Source organism: Artibeus jamaicensis, unplaced genomic scaffold, assembly GCF_021234435.1.
Source record: "Artibeus jamaicensis isolate MK-2021 breed Jamaican fruit bat unplaced genomic scaffold, CSHL_Jam_final scaffold_474, whole genome shotgun sequence".
Lineage (NCBI taxonomy): Eukaryota > Metazoa > Chordata > Mammalia > Chiroptera > Phyllostomidae > Artibeus > Artibeus jamaicensis.
The window spans coordinates 9,928,876-9,946,772 of NW_026522046.1; the positions used below are offsets into that span (position 1 = coordinate 9,928,876).

General features: G+C 43.7%; 1 protein-coding gene across 1 annotated transcript in view; it reads right to left on the minus strand.

Annotated features, from left to right (window-relative positions):
- USP13 (ubiquitin specific peptidase 13) overlaps positions 1-17,897 on the minus strand; it is a 104,803-nt gene that overhangs the window by 65,586 nt on the left and 21,320 nt on the right. The window contains exons 3-4 of the mRNA XM_037136885.2: positions 11,650-11,710; positions 3,487-3,608 (exon numbers count right to left, since the gene is read on the minus strand). Of these exons, the coding sequence (XP_036992780.2) occupies positions 3,487-3,608; positions 11,650-11,710 (183 nt within the window). The remainder of the gene's footprint in view (positions 1-3,486; positions 3,609-11,649; positions 11,711-17,897) is intronic.

Consider the following 17,897-nt stretch of genomic DNA (forward strand, 5'->3'; position numbering starts at 1 on the left):
CGCAGAGTGTTTCCCCTGAGGAGCACGGACTGACCCTAGAATTCACTCAGAGACGAGGGAGGAAGCTCCCTCCCTGCTGCCGTCCCACCCCCACCCGGCCCACGGGCAATGCCTGTCAGTCCGACATCCAAAACCGGTTTGGAACCTGCTCACCCCAACGGCCGCACAGCAGCCCCGCAACGGTCTCTTTCCTCCGGCAGCCACAGTGATCTGCTGTGAATATTAGATCCTCTCCTTCCCCAGTTTAAACGCCCCTGGGTCATACTGAACCCGACCAACTGACAACACGGGCGAGGCACGGTCAGGAGTGAGGGGAACACTCCTGCCTTCACAGAGCTTTTACTCCATTCCAGAGCAGACATCCAAAAATGTAAGTGAAAACCTTCTGTAAAAGGTTCTCACCATAAGTGTTGCTATCTGGCTACCGTTTCCCTTCAGTAACCAACATCCACCTCTATCCCCCCTTCCAGGGCTGGCCCTGGGGAACAGGGCTGAGTTCACCAGCAGCCGTCCTGTTTTAGGAGATTTTTTTAAGCTGCCCTCCCACTCTGGCTACACATCCTCATCTTTCTAGTCTGCTCTGTTATTTTTAACCCCCTCCTTGGTACCCTGTCTACCTCAAGCCCTTCCCATTCCTCCTCTGAATTTTTTCAACCCCACTAGATATTTGTGACCTGTCCTGGTTCGCAATACACAATATTTTTGATTAAGCTTTGGATATAATGTCTTTCCTTTGAATATCCTTCCTTGTGACACTCAACAAAATTTCCTTCACTTCTGGGCCACTCAAAAACACTGAGCTAGTGTTTTGAAAATATCACCTAAAATCACTTATAGAGGCCCCTCGTGTGGATCTGAGAAGGACAGGACACATCATCCTGTAATTATACTGTGAATTATCTTTCCCTGGATCTGGTGTCTGAGTGAAGTGAGAGACCTTGTTCCTGGTAATGAATGTCCCAGCTCCACCCCAAGTCTCCAGAGGCCTCAGGTTCAGTGGGGCCCTGGAACTGGCTCAAACAGGCTCACACACACAATTGTTAAATAGTAAGAAATTCTGTATGATGGTTATTAAACACAGCCATTATTAAAAGTTAAATTATATAAACTTATCATTAAAAAATATTTTTAAGGTAACAAATATTCAAAACACTTTGTAATGGTCTTATTATATCTGACTATTATTACCTATGGTCTCTTGAGGTTTTTCACATCTGCATTATGTGGATGGCAGAAATTATTTATAACGGCATGCTGCTGTGTACCTCTTGCCAACACAGCACTCGGTGACAGCATGTCATTAGCCTGAAATCAGCCGCGGTGGCAATATGCACACCACAGAAATCAATAAGCACTGCAAAGCAGGGCTTCCCCCCGGGGAGCGGGTTGCTGACCATTTGCGAGCACACCCCTGCTTCAGTGCCGACGCCTAACAGAAGGCACTGGGTCCCGGGTCACACGAGCCTTACTGAGCCCCAAATGCCCCGCCTGTGTGAACCCTGCGTTGCTAAGAGGTAGTGCAGTTCTTGGTAGAATCCACAGAGTAAGTTTCTGAAACTGAATTTTTCTAGTTCTGAGAAGCTCAAGGGATGAAGGAAGAGGGTGTCCCAGCTGGGTGATTTTGAGCTCAAGAACTTTTGTTATTTAAAAGCTTGAAAAGAAAAATTCTAAACACCAAAATGTAGCAAAAGCATGAAAAGAAAATGTAGTATAGATTCTACCAGATAAATCTAGGCTTTTCCTTCGATCTCCCCTTCCAAATAATTCTTTCTTCTTTTAGTTCTTAAAATATTTCTTCATTCTAAAAGACTATTAAAAATTATGATATATATATATAAACACACACATATATATATAGCTGAATTCAGATTTCTATATCACTGTACTTTTAAATAAAAGTATTCATACTTCAAATTATGCTCTGAATATAGGAATAATTTAAAGTATTTAAACACTTTTTATTAGCTTCTCCACATAAAAACTTTTCCTTCATAAGTGAATAGCAGATAAATCATTTCTCATGACATTTATTCACAATGTGCTTCTTCACCTCTTCTCTGACAACAGACAGAGAGCTACACCAGAGAACAGCGACAACAACTCTCAGTAAGCACTGCAAAGATGGAAGCGTCAGCGCATGGCACCAGGCAGTGGGACGCGGCAAGACCATTCCGTCCACTCACATGTTTCATCCTTGGTAACAACCACATGAGTCAACACAGGGAATCGGGAAAAGTGGAGGTCAGTTAATTCTGTGTGCCTTACTAAAGGTGTGTACTCAGTACTAAAGGATGTTGCATCTGATAACTAGAAGAAACAGCTACAATACCTACGCACAGAGAATTTTCATTTCTGTGGTCACATATTTAGGCATAAAGTAAGTTAGGAGCAAAGTGGTGGAAACCTGGCCCCTAATGACATGGGAACTTCAAGCACAGAAGTCCCCACGTGTCAGGGCAAGTGAGCAGGTGGCCGTGGAGAGGTCACACAAAGTCCTGAAGACTCTGGGTCCTAAAGTCCTGGCTCTGGCTCTGGCAGAGTTTGAGAAGGGGAAAAATAAACTGGCACATCTGCACTCAAATGGACGCTGACCCCTGGCCCACAGCTACCTGAGAACTCAGGGTGTACACAAAGTGGAAAAGAGGAAAAGAAAGAAAACAAGAGCAAGAAGGATGCAGCGGCAGAGACAATACAGGAATGAAGAGAGAACAGGAAAATGGTTATGGTCCCCGAGGAACTCTTGTGCCCACTTTCAGGATTCGAAAATCAAAGTAAAAGAGAAGCTGGCCGCCTCCCACCACCACCAACCCCACCCCCAGCTTTAAGTTCAGGAGAATGAAAGTCATGCCACAGAGAAAACAGGAAGGGAAGAGAAAAAAACTCACCACTGAATCTAAAGTCTAATGCCTAGAAAGTTAGCTTAGTCCTCGTGAGGAACAAAACTGAAGAGCAGGCTCAGGTTACCGGAGAGCTTTTGCGGAGCCGTGACACGTCAGTACTGGGTTCTTTTTATCATCACACTGCTGTGGTTTCCACAGTGGCTCTTTTATTTCAACTCAAACAAAACTGTACATGGAAGGCCAACATGCAGACGAGATAAAAATATAGTCGTCCCTCTGATCAGAAGACATACCCTCTGCAGCAGCCCCTGCACATCTGGGAGGCACAGTTTGAAAAATCTAAGCAACAGACTGTGAGTCACAGGCAGCAAGAAGCCAGCCCACCTGGAGGCGGCCAGCCCACCTGGAGGCGGCCAGCCCAAGGAGCCCCAAGCCCAAACAGCACGGGACATAACAAGCAGCGAGGGGTATTTGGCCAAAAGCTCCTGAGATGGAACCCTGATCAGGTTTTTATGCTTCTGTTCGTGCTCATTCTTCTCTCATTCAACCCACCTTCCCCACCCCCAAGTGCACACACACCACACACACACACACCTGACACAGAGAGTCACGCGCATCTAGCTAGCAGCCGTGCACACTCACTGACCAGGGCAGGTAACTCCTCAATATTTGGTAGTGCTATTTCATAGTGGTCTGGGAATATAACAAGTTTGGCTTCATCTTCATATTCATAATCGTCGCTATTTAAATCGTCATCAGTATCTAGATCTGAGGAGAAAACAAAAACAAAGAACAAGACGTGAAGAAAGAACATTCCACACCAAGGCAGCACTCACTGGGAAAGCCAGAAATCCACGGGGAAGACAGACCAAGGGCATGACATTGACAACTCCCTCCTCCGACAGGACCAACCACCTGCCCCGAAGCAAGAGTAAAAGGCCTTTCCATCAGTCCTGAGTCGTGAACACTTATTGGTAAGTGACAGAGTAGTATAAAGAAGACTGAATCATATCATACAGTTTTACAGTGAAACACGTGTAGATATTCAATTCTTTAAAGATGTTTAGAGTACTGACTGTTCGTTATGATTTGTTGGGTGCCTGGCTCCTGACTTCACGAGAATGGGTTGGAGTGTTCTTCCCAAAACTGTAATATGGAAGAAAGCACATGGGTTTCGGGGTAGTAGATAAACCCAGGTTCAGTTCTGGCTCCAAATATTAATACGACTTTGAGCAAGTCACAAACTCTCTAAGCCTTAAGTTCCCTCATTTGCAGAATGGAGATAATAACACTTATCTCATACACTTTGTATGGGGAATAAATAAGAAACTGTAGACAAGCGACCTGGCACAGAATAGGTCATCAATAATAGTAGCTATTATTGAAAAATAAAATCTCAACTTCTGTCTTTCCCTCTCTGCCTCTCACTCCTCTTCCCCCGCTCTGAGTTGCTGAGATATTGCATGGTTCATCGGAGGGGGAACTCCACAACATAAACTGTCCTGCTGCCCTCGGGCTGAGGAGAATTTTCCGTAAGATACATGAGGTCCTCTAGACTATTGTACCAAGTCACCGCCCCTTTGCTTGGCTGATCTCTAGTAAAGGTCAGGTGAAGGCTCAGGGAAATGTCTCGTCACAGCTCACAGCACTTACACAGACATTTCAGCCTCGAGTTCACAGGATGCCAGCACGCCAGGTCATGTTCGTGTATTTAGATGTTTGGAACTATGGTGACAAGGAGCTACCGAGCCACACTCCACTCGCACACACACAAACCCACACATAAACAGGTACACAAACACGGGCTCTATAGATACGAGAAAGTTACTTCACAGGACAAAGCGGCCAGCTGAATGCCAAAGGATCCAGATTCTGTCATTACCCTGTTGTCTGCCGCCAACCAAAACCTAGTATCTTTTTGTGTACAGCTCTGCTCCTGAATTCTCCAAAGGGAGAGCAGTTTTGAGAAGAAAATGAAAGAGCAGTAAACAGTTTAATGAAAGATCCTAAATGACAAGATGCAGAAATGTAGAAAATAGAATGTACAAAATGTAGAAATGTAGAAAATTTTGGAGAAACAAAAATGTTGTCAGCTGTAAGAGTTTTATTTCCCAAAAAACAATGTTAAAGAAGATTCTAAGAGTTTAAGAAGGGCATTCTGTTCAAGGAAATGACTCAAAGACAGTCATTCTACATCACAAAAATTTGAATGCCTCAATATCTATACCTATCTTATATGTTATATTCTACATCTATATTCTACGTTATAAAAATTTAAATGCCCCCATGTCTGTGGGATGGTGTTCAACCCAATAGACTATTATTCAAATGAGATTTATTTAGAGTGGGTAGAAACATGAAAACATTTATGCTATAGTAATGCTAAAAATACAAAACCACTTTCACTGTAAAGACAACTTTGTGGAAGTTACACTCACAAACAAGAACTGGAAAGAAACCTGAGAAAATGAAAATACCAGGTGGGTGAACTTTTCTCTATTCTTACATTTTTCTTTATTGTATCATTTATAACAATTTTAAGTAACCAAAGTACAAATCTCCTGTTGTTAACATGCAAATTCAGCCTACTTGACATACTACGTAGGTGTCTATCACAGAAAACATGCTCACTTAATGCTGATTCAAATCTCACCTGGGCAAAAACAATGATAAACTAAGTCCAAGAAAACTCCACCCTGACATTCAGTAGCTCTGTAACGCTGGGCAAGTTCTTTCCAGGTTCGTTTCCCTCAAGAGTGAGCGAAAGATAACCTTATCTACTCCACAAGACCGCTGAGCGGGTTCAACAAGGGAAGGGTGTAAGGCACCTCACAGAGGGCTCGGCAGGCCTCAGGGGCTCCACGGACAGCAGCTACCATCACCTTCATCATCACCATCACCACCTTCTCTACACTCCTGGCCACAGGACCAAAAGTGCCTCCTTTCCTTCAGGCTGCCCAGCTCCAAAGCAGTCCTGGGAAGTTTGAGGAAGACCACGATACCACATGCAGATCTGCCATGTGATCCAAACGTGGAGAACATATAACTTGGAATGCTTCCAGACTAAGCTGAAAGAGCAGGAAATGGGTCGTATCCACCTTCCATGTCCCCGGCCCCTACGCGATGGGCAGCACACGCCACATACCCAGCAAGTGTCTGTGAGAGGACACACAGAAGTTAAAACCCACCACACTCAAGACAACAGCACCACAAGAGCATCAGAGGGTTGCTATGGTTTCGGCTGCTTGTTTTGTTAACTGATAACTGCTACATGTTTCAAAAGAAGCGAGACCACTGTCATGAAAAAAAAAAAGCAGACCTTTGCTGTGTTTCTCAACACTTAGTTTATAGTTCACTTTTATTTTTAATTCAATACAATGAAAGGGGACCATGATCTTTCCAAACATCTTGATTTAAATTAGAGAAAACCAACAGAGAGCACCTACACTCTTATTTTAAGGGACAGATCTAGGGTTTTTCCTGAATATATATGACCCCACAATCCAAAGCATAATTCTATAATTCCCAAGTTTTTCTAATTAAGAGTCTCACCACCCCAAAAATATGTAGCTGAGAAACCTACAGGGACCCCCAACTTCTCCTAGCGATCACTTCCCATTGTGGCTAGTAACTGGTAATTCCTGCCCCTCCCCTAAGTTTAAAAAAAATTTAGATAAAAATACCACTTCCTCAAGTCTACCTGAGTGAGCCTCTCAGACCCCCGGGAGAAGCGGCTGAGGTCACAGCCACCTCCAGGAAGGAGGCTGCCCCGACTGCGAAGCAGTGCGGGGGACTGGACCCCTGCGGAACGCCAGGGCCCCGCGCCCAGCTCAGCGTTCCCTTGGCCTGACTGCGCTGACTTCGGTCTGTGTGCTGGGGGAGAGCAGCCTGCCTGCCCCGGGCTGTGCCATCCCACCAACCATTTACCCTTCACGCAAGGTGTGGGGGGAAAAGCCTGTGAGCACAGACCCTCCTGCTTCAGACGAGAGACAGCCCCAGTCCCTGGGGCCTCCTGACCACGACAGGCACAGGTGAGCCTTCCAAACAACCCCACTCCTGGAACTTCCGTACAGCCTGTGTCTCATCAGGTAGAAATGCCAAGGCCAAAGCCCCCCAAAATAGACTGTAAGCTCTCTGAGGTCGAGGTAGCTCTTTGAAGTCCCAGCCCTCAGGCACGGAAGCACCTAACTCATTCACTCCTATTTATGAATGCTGGAGGGATGGGGTCCTTAACAAAAATTTGAATATTTAACACTACTTTTATAACATATCAAAAATATGGTATTCTTATGAAATGCATTAGCAGTTATTTAGACATTTATACACATGTGTAGTTTTATTATGAAAACGTGTCAGATTAGGCCAGAATCACATCTCAAGTGCTGGGTATTTCTTTAAAGATCCTAGACTCCCTCACATCCCCTCCTCTCCTCGTTTACAAACAGTAAGCATTGTATCAGCTTATTTCTAAAATGCACAACCTGTCATACTGTTGTAAGTTATCCTTCTGTAATAGTGCCCCTTCCTCATTTGAAACATTCACGCAGAGCTACTCACACTTTCTCAGCTCATAGCATCCCAGCAATTTGTACACAGCATCAGGAAGTCCCCCAGCCCACAAAGTCCTCACATTCTGTTTATTTAGTTAGTAGTTAGGCCCCAACAACTTAATAAGTATTTATGTTCTAACTACTTAGTAGCCATTTGGAAAAATAATGCACATAAATTGAAAGAACAAAATGTTTCTATTCATTCTTAAACAGCCACAACTCCATACTTGTGGGATGGGTGCACCTGTCAGGCACGACAGCTTCTTTTTGAATCAGGCCAGACAATGCCTCCCTTTTTCCATTCCACATTCATTTTCACCTGGTACTAATCTTTTACCACAGAAACCACCAAAAACCAGCCTCACAAAGAGATGAAGTCATTGAAAGGAATACTGGATACTCTATAGTGAAAAGACATGAGCTCATGGTTCATGCACTGTTCAAGCACCACTGTGTGCCCTTCAGGAGTTAAAGGTGCATCCCAAGGGGCACCTGTGAGTCGGCTGCAGCACCCCAGGCTGCCTCAGAGCACAGCTGGGGAATCAAAGTGTTACAGGCTCACCACGGCCTACAGGAAAAAGTCTAAAAGCATGGTATACGTATAGACTATCGCTGAAAGAATACAGGCGATATATAAGGATATACAAAAAGAAAACACTGAGCCCTGGCTGGTGCAGCTCAGTGAACTGCGTGCGGGCCTGCAAACCACATGATTGCAGTTCAATTCCCAGTCAGGGCACATGCCTGGGTTGCAGGCCAGTTCCCAGCGGGGGACTCATGAGAGGCACCAGACATTGATATTTCGCTCCTTCCCTTCCTCTTTAAAGATAAATAAATAAAATCTTAAAAACAAACACAAAACACTGTTTCTGGGGAGACCAACCAGGAAGCTGGGGGACACGGAAGGGAGAGAAAGAAATTTGTTCTTTATTATAGATCCTCTTATAACTTTGCAATTTTAAGCTTTCTCCATGGGTCATACATTCGAAAGAAAATTTTGAAATGCTAAATGCAAAAAGAAGTATAAAGTGTAAATGATTCGAAAGTTACCCATAGTTGTCAATGTTGGTAAAACTCGTATACACACACACACCCCAGCAAAACTAGAGCCGAGGAAGGGTGCTGAGCTGTGGTTTCCCCGATGGACACCAACAAAGCAGGAAGGTACCCTGACTGCTGAGGGCAGGATGGTGCTCAGGAGACGCGGGGTAAGCCACTGCGCACCAGCGAATGGCCTCAGCGTTCCTTATAAAACCAGTACTGAAGGTCATAGCCGACTGGTTCGATGGTTTTCATGTGACTGCTAAACCAAAGGAAAAGGAATTATTCGCTAGTCATCAAGTGAATGTGGAAAAAAGCCCCCCTCCAGGAGAAAGTGTTAGTCATCTGCATGAGTTTCGGGAAGGAGCAGGGGCATCATAACTACATGTCGACAGCAGTGAGAGAGTACTTTCTATTCAAACGAACAAGAGAGACGGCAAGAGAGTTCTGATTCTCTTCCTCTCCATGAAGACACAACCCCAATGCTCCTTTTAGGGAAGGAATCTTTGGCGGAAGCTGCGAGCTGCCTCCTGGCATCCACCCCCCTTCTTGTATAGTAAATAGGCTTTACTTAATGAAGCCAGTTAATAGACTTTACTTTCCAGTCTCCTGTGCAGCACCTGGTGTGGCCATGTGCCCAAGTTCTAACCAGAGACATATAAACTAAAGTGCTGCTTAAAGATCTGTAAGAAATCTGACACACACACAAAAAAAGCAACTCCACTGAGAAATTACATTTTTGTCCTTCCCTCTTCATCTTTCTTGCTTTCCAGGTAGGGTATGATGGCTGGAGTTCCAGCAGCCATTCTGGGAACATGAAATAAGCATGAGGTTAAAAATCACAGGTCAGCATGGAGAGTAAAGCAGAAATATGGGAAGACTCTAGACTCTAATAGAACATGAAGCTGTCACATCAGCCCGCACTTGCTGCTTTCCCACATCCTCTATGCATGAGAGAAATAAACAACTATCTTGTTTAAGCTCACCAGTAGTTTAAATTTTCTGTTACATAAGCCATGTGTAATCTTAATACAGCCCTTCACTGCAGTTCACTTACAGACCACGCCAACTTTAAGACAGAGCCACGATCAGGGCAACAGGGAAAAGTGCCTGCCGCTGGAAGATGGGCAGCATCGGCTGGGAAGGCTGTAAACGAGGGCTTGCAAAAGCAAATTCTTGCTGGGATTAAGTAGCCAACATAAATTTGTGATGCATCTGGTATAAGATGGTAGAAAGAAATGGGCTGGGAGTGCTAATGAGTACTAATGATGTTCAAATTTAGCTGTGAAAACAACTGGTACAGCCCGAAGAGGGCATTTTTGCTGGGCTGTGAGTTGTGAGCACCTCTCTGTCTCTGGGGACATGGAATGCTGGGGACACGCAGAGCAGTCTGTAGGGGAGGCTGGTGGGTCAGCGCTCCCGGGGAGCGAATGCAGCACAAAACCTCAGTGCTTACCTTTGGGTTAATTTTTACAACAGTTACTTGGCACTACCATCTAGCACAAATGACCACTAAGGAAATCAAGCCCTGAAGTCTTGTGAGTAAAAGAAACAGGTTAGAGGACAAGAGGGAGAATCAAAGCAGGAAGAAAAACCAGCCCTGTGACTGTCTCCAGTGGCTTTACTTTACGAATAACGAACATGCCTTTTCATTTCAACAATAATGTACATTCATTATAGAAAAAGTTAAAAACAGAGAAGCAAAAAGAAGAAAATAAAAATCACCTCAATCCCCCCACCAAGGAAGAGCTACTTTTAACAATTTGGAATGTATTCTGACAGACTCTTCCAGACCCTCAGTCATGTATGCACATGTGTGTACAAACACATGGATGCATACATGCATGGACCTACATGTGTAGGTGTGTGCACATATACAAACATATCAATATTTAGATATACAGCATGGGGCAAAAGTAAGTTTACAGCTGAGTACATGAAACATGGTTTATTATTGTATTATTTATTATTTATTCTATTATTTCCCATGCAAACAACTATATACATGTGTACATACATTATGTACACATGTGCATATCATATGTGTGTGCATGTGTCGATATACATGTATGACTATGTGTGTGTATGCGTACATATGTGTGTACAAGTGTTTTTACCGAAATGAAACTATAATATGCAAATGATTCTGAAATTCCTTGCAAACAATAATCCCAGGCATTTAGGGATTTGAACTTGCTTCGTCAGACATCAGCAAACTACTTTTTCTCCCGAGAAAACCCTGTCGGAAGCTTGCTATGGCATGTGATGATGATAACATGGTACCAGAAACCGGTACTCATTTGCATAGGCAAATTCAGCTCTTCTGAACGAAGGAGACAGAACATCACTGTTAGGCGACCACCACAGCAATCACAGCTGTAGGTGAGGTCCACTGATGGATGATAAAATTGGCAAGCAAAACCTTCAGGAGAAACAAGGTACCAGCCTAGTCTCCAAATACCGCTCCAACGCATTTATTAGTTACACTGTAACTTCACAGGGGAGAAACCCAGCAGACACCTTGAACCTCACCAGCCTGAAGACACTGCACCTCGTGCCCCTGCTGTCATGCTGAGGGGCACATGTCACCCTCCGGGACACTTGCCAAAAACACATGACCTCAGACTTATTATACTGAGGAACCATCAAACAAACCCAAATTGAGGTACATACTACACAGTAACTGATCACTACTGGAAAAAAAAAAGAGGTAACCGGTCACTACTCTTCAAAAAAGTCACAATTATTAAAGGTGAAAAGAGAGTGAGGAACGAGCCAGATCAGACAGGATTAAGGAGGCGCGACTACTGCATGCAACACAGGATTCTGAGACACGACAGGACATCAGTGGAAAAAGTAAAACCCCAATGAACTCTTGTCGTTTGGCTAATATTTTTAAAAAAAGAAAGACATGAAACTGGCTTTTCTTTAAATGCAGCAAGAAGAAGACCAGATGCAAAATCACAACTGCTCCCCAGTGACTGCAGGCAGGAGGGCTTTGAAAGGCTAACCGGCTAAGAGCACAGTGGTGACATCTTCACCACTCAGTGAGCAGTGAGCATGAGATGCAGTCAACCATCCCAAGGCAAACCGGCTCCACTCATTCTTCACTTGTAGAGCAATGAGCAACCTAGTATACTGAATCAAACACACACATGCACACACACATGTGCACACACACAGAATCTAGGCACATTATTGATAACAATGTACATTACCTAAAAAAATCTTGGAATTCCTCCTTTTTGGTAAAGCTCCACCGGATGCCCCTTTTACCTTCTGAAAAGAAAACAAGAAATTGTTAAAATGCAACCCATGGAACAGATGACTGAGGGGAGGGGGGAGGTAAATCTCAGAGGTTCCCAGGTTTTATAAAAGTCCAGAGCAAATCTTCAACCTGGATTCGAGATTCCAGGATAAACAGGAACTTGACCCAGGTCAATGGAGGTAAGTGAAGGGCAATGCTATTGTTCCACCTGATTATTTTCACCAAGTTATAAAGAAAGCACTACTGGAAAGGGAAGTGGAACCAGGCATCAAAGTGAATTACAAGTAGATGCTTCAACTTCAAGTCAGCACATCCTCCCAAGGGGCCGGAGTCCACGCCCAACACGGGAGCGACTGTGGAGGACGCTCCCTCTGCTACCTGCTAGGTCCCCAGCGGCTGGGCCTGGGCATGCCCAACTATTACTGTTGAAAGGTTTAATCAATAGCAATAGATAGTCACTGATATGCTGGTCATACTACGTATCAATCTAACTCCCCTCAACATTTCGTGGCTGGCGATGTTACCACCCGAAGCTTCACAGAAATCCCTGGCAGCGATGAAATGAATGCCCATCACGTGTTCGTGCAAAAGAGGTCATTTGTTACCCTCTGACACACAATAAATTTTACTCTCAAACAGGATTATAAAAATGTTTGTTTTCATGGTCAAAACAGCATGTCCACCTTGTACATTCTGTACATTCTTTCAGCTAACAGAAGAAGAGCACATTTCCGACACAGGGCGGGGTGCGGGTCGAACTCCGACACCTTTTCCCGTGGTCACGTGGGACGGCAGCGTCGTTGGTCCCTGCTGTTATCAGCTCTAAGTCTCCTTGCCCACATTTTACCATTTGGCATTGAAGGCGACTCATCTTCGTGATTCTCACACGATATTTTCACAGCTTCTACTGTAAGTTTATAGTTCACATTTTAGGAATGTCAGAATTACTGAACACTTCAGCTCAGAACCCTGTTTCTCCAAATACTAATGCCAAATATATGTCACTCTCTTGGAACCCGTTCCTCCCCAGCCTCAGAGCCTCTGTTCCTCTCTCCTCCACTTACCTGCCTCAAAAAGGTAAAATAAACCTGTTCCGTGCGCACATTTAACAATCCTGCAGGTCCCTTCGAATGTCTCTACAGAAGCTTATGGCATCCTTCCTTCAGACTTACCGACTTCGATAATGACAATAAGGAGGAAATGACAGTTCTTCAGGAGGTGCAGTACGTGGCCAGAGATAATCAAGTAAGAAGAACAGCAGGCCTGGCATACGACAGCTGCTCAGCAACAAGTTGCTGGGTGGATGGTGAATGGACAGATGACGGATGAGGAACAGAGAGATGGATGTGCTGACCACAGGGAATGCAACAGGTAAAAGAGGGGTAGGGGTAGAAGTAATGCATCCAGACAAACAGACAAACAAAAAACCTGTACAAAGGCATAAAATCTGTGTGTTCCAAAAAAGAGAAGTGGTCTGTTGTGTCTAGAGCACAAGGCTAGTGGAGTAAAACTGAGGGTCAGAAAGGCTCCATGGGCCCATCACCGAGGGCCTTGTAATCACACGCAAAAGAGTCTGGACTTCACCCTGCAACAAAGGGAGAGACATCAGAGATTTGAGACAAGATGCACAGATACAAGCATTTGGAAAGTTTGCTCTGGCACAGCACGCAGACTGGGTAGACTGAGGGCGGCAAGTCTGAGGGAAGGAAACTAGTCAGGAAGCTACAGCACTAGTCCTTCTGGGGGCTGATGAGCACTCCGGAAGAAAGGGATGCAGGGGGCGGGGTGGACCTCAGAGCTATCTGGCTGCCCCAGACAAGGTTTGGCCACCAACCAGTCATGGAACGAAAGCAGGATCCTGAGGATGTCTAGGTCTCCAGAATTCAAGACAAAGAGCAACTCTTCGCTCTTTCAGAAAGAGGACAGATAACTTATTCAGGCTGGGCACAGTGAGTCTGCAGTACCTATGAGATGCTTCAAGTAGAAAAAGCCTGGTCAGAGTCAGATCTTCAGCTCTGGAAAGACACTGATGTGGGAGTCATCAGGTCAGAGGCAGTGGTTAAACCAAGATGTGCACGACAGTAACGAGGAAGAGCAGCTTTCAGAGAAAAGACAGAAGGTCAGATGGAAACCCTAGGCAATGCCATGCCTGAAGGGTGAGTGAAGGAAGCCATGCCAGGGAAGGAAGGTGAAGAAGGGCGGTCTGAAAGGCTGGACTCAACGGGAGGTGCACTGGAGATGACGAGAGCAGAGAGGTTTTTTAAAGACGCTTTAATCGAAGCATGGGCTGACTAAAGGAGGGCACATTAAAGGGGCAATTCTGTAGCGTGTGCTTTTTTAAGGTGGGAGAAAAAAAGCCAGAAGAGGGAGCGACTGGGCATATCAGAGGGAGTGGAGTTAGTGAACGAGCAGGTAGGAGGAGACGGGACCAAGAGGACAGAGAGAGCAAGCTTTTGGCTGAGACAGAGGAACTGGATGCACCTGACCTCCCAGGAGGCAAGAAAGGGGTTCGGAGAGTTTCTGTCCTGGGGTCCCTGTTTCCTCCATAAAGTACAAGGCAAATCATTTTCTGAGAATCAAGGAGGGAGGGAAGTGTCCAAAGTCTGGAGCAGGAGAGAGTACAGACCTGGCTTGCTGGGCAAGGACAGGGCCCAGCAGAGGGGGAGGGCCAGGAACAGGACAGGGCCCCAGACGCCACGGTAGTGCAGGATTCCTAACTGTGTGCACCTGAACGCAGAGAATGACACCAATGTGAACGCTGGCTGGAGTTCTGAGGACAGTTAAGGAGGCACGACAAGGGGATAAGGGTCACTGAGGGTATCGGTGATAAGAGAATGTTTGCAGTCCTGCATCCTAACTGATGAGCAGGCTAACGAAACAGGGGAAGTGGCTGCCTGGACAAGCCACAGGCCTGAAGGTGTCAAAGAGGGACAACGAATCAAACTAAATGAGTGAAAGAGCCACACCAAGAGAGGGTTGTGATCGGAGAGTGAAATTCAGGGTCGGGCAGAAGTAAGGCCTGTGTGAGTGTGGTTGGCAGGGTAATAATATGGCTGTAATAATTTGTAGCTTTAATTTGTGCATTTCACCTAAAATGTCATATGGTGTGCTTGAGTGTGATATTATGTTACAAAATTACATGCTTATGATTTTGTACTTAAAAAGGGGGCATTATTTGTGCTAGACCCTGTATTTAACTTAAACTTTCAGAGGCAGAGCTAACTGTACGAGATTATCAGCATTCCACAGTTCTGCCACTAACTCCGTGACCGTGACTGAGTTATTTCGAGTCTCTGGGCCTGTTACATTCTCCCCTCACCACCAGTTCTGTAAAATTGCCATCACTTGATACTAAGAAATGTGTGGGACAGAGAGGACTTCCCAAGAACTGCTATGCCCCAACTAACAGGAGTAGTGAATGTAAATCATGCAATATTGAGCCAACATTAGATTATTTTAAAGCTAATCACTGGGTTTATGGCTTCTCTGACCTCTTGGCCTTTCTTCCTCCTCTTCACCCTCCTCTCCCTACTGTCTAATTTGGAATCTGTCCTCACTGTCCAAAATCTAAACAGAGGACATGTTCAGTAGGCGAGGGTGACAGAGTAGATGAACTTCAATCAGCACTGATGACTTAGAACAGCGATTTTCGACTGGAGTGCTGCAAACATTTTTTAAACATGCAATACCCAACTATTCAGTCGAGAGCACTGACCCTCTTTTCCCTTAGATTGTCAAAGAATAAAAAATGACAGCAGCCAACACCACCATAGGTGTCTGGTGTGAATAAATCAAAATTATACCTATTTTTTGTAAGACTGGTAAAAAATATATACTTTAGTGTGCTACAGAATTTTAGTAATTAGTTTATGTGTGCCATGAGATGAAAAAGGTTGAAAATTGATGATTTAGAAGATCCAAGATAATCTACAAACTATTAGAACCAAAGTGAAAGTTGAACGGTGTCGGTAAACATCAAATCAACATTTGAAAATTAATAATATCTCCAAATATCACCAATCGCCAATTAAAATGCATAAAAAATAAAAGACAGCGGTTACGGTGGTTACAAAAATCACAGCATACCTTTAAACAAGCTAAAAAAATATAAGCTCCTTTACTGAAAGTTACAAAATGTTGTTGAAGGACATAAAAGAGCCATGAATAAACAGAAAGCTATGGCTCGTTGAGTAGTCATTCAGTACATGTTTATGAAGCACCTACTATGTGTAGGGCACTGTTAAGTGCTTGAGGACACAGGAGAGAACAAAACACAAAATTACCTGCCCTCATGAAACTTATATGATGATATGGACTACAGATTAATCAACAGGTTAGATGTGATCACAATCAAAATCTCAACAGGATTTTTTAAACTAGATGAACTGATTCCAAAATGCATATAAAAAAATAAATGTCTAAACCCAGAAAAGTTCTGGGAAAAATTAACATGGAAAAAGTGCTTGCACTAGCAAGGCTTGTCACACCAATGCAGAGACCAAAAAACAGCCAAGAAAATCAACAGAAAAGAACTCAGCTCTCAAAGAGATCCATGTGGTAACAGCAAGTTAAAAATATAAAAAAAAGATGGCACTGTGCCCTGGCTGGCATGGCTCAGTGGACTGAGTGCCAGCCTGCGAAGCAAAGGGTCGCAAGTTCGATTCCCACTTAGGGCACATGCCTCGGTTATGGGCCAGGCCCCCAGCAGGGGGCGTGTGAGAGGCAATCACACACTGATGTTTCCCTCTCTCCCTCTCCCTCTGTCTAAAAATAAATAAATAAAATCTTTAAAAGAAAAAAAAAGTGGCACTATGAATTATTGGGAAAGACTGAGCAACTCTAGTAATAGTGGGACAACTGGTTATCAACATGGAAAATAAAATGTAGATTCCCACACTTCACAGAAATGTAAAAATAAATTATAGATGGATTAAAGATCTGAAATGTTAAAACACACATGTGCACACACACATGCACTTCTCAAAAAAGAAAAGCATCAGAAGAAATACCTTTATGGCGTTAAGTTGGAAAACAATTTCTCAGTCACCATACAAAAAGCACAATTTATAAAAGTTTAGTATATCAGAATTCAAAGCTTTTCTTCTACAAAATAATTCACAGAGCAAAGAGTTTTTATATCCAGAATGTGAAAAGAACTAAATAAAAGTTTTAACGAAAAGAAAAATCCACTGAGAAATAGGTCAAAAATATAAACAGGCAACGCGCCTCTTTGGAGAAGAGAAAACCAGAATGGCCAATAAACATAAATAAAGAATTCCAACTCTCACAGAAGGAAATGCCAAATATCTTCATGCTACTTCACAGCCATCAGACTGGTGCTGTGGAAACCCAGGAGTTCACTGCAGACAGGAGTTTACATTGGCGCAGCCGATCTGGGGAACAATTTCTCAACATCTAGTAAAAGTAAGGATGAACACACCCCCACCAACATTACCTCTTCTACATATATTTCCTAAAAAAACTTGAACCTGTACCCCAGGAGAAAAGTATAAGAATGTTAACTGTTACATTGTTAATAGAAGCAAAAAAAAATAGAAACAAGCTAAATGTTCATCAATGGAACGGAATAACAAATGGCGAGGTAGAATACCAAACAACTATTCGATTGAATTAAGTACATCCAAATGCATCACAACATGGACAGACTTCAAAACTGTTTCCCTGAGAGGGAAAGTTTTACACAGAATTACAAGTAAGAGTATGGCACTATTTATCTACATCTTTAAAACACATAATCAGTCTACATATCGATGATGAATACCTACTCATAAATAAAATATAATGACATGCACAGGAATGAGAAACAACAACTTTATGACTATGGTCACTTCTGGGAGTGAGGGAAACAAAACAGACTCCAACTTTCCAGAAAGCTCTTTCTCTTGCTGAAAAAACAGTATGAAGCAAAAAAGATCCAGATACTTTTTATTTCTAACTTTTAGATTCATGAGTGTATCTTGTATTATTTTCTGTACCTTTTTGTATTTTTTTACTTTAATATTTTTCCATCAGTCCACTCATATCTTCTTAACTGGAAGCAGAGGTTCAGAGGAAGAGAAAAATAAATCTGGTTAAGGAAAGATTTGGGGGACTCTATGAATTTCTACGAACAGCCCTGTTCTGTTTCCCATCATCAGAGAACCAGGGGTTACACGGCACAGTAAAATCCCCACGTGA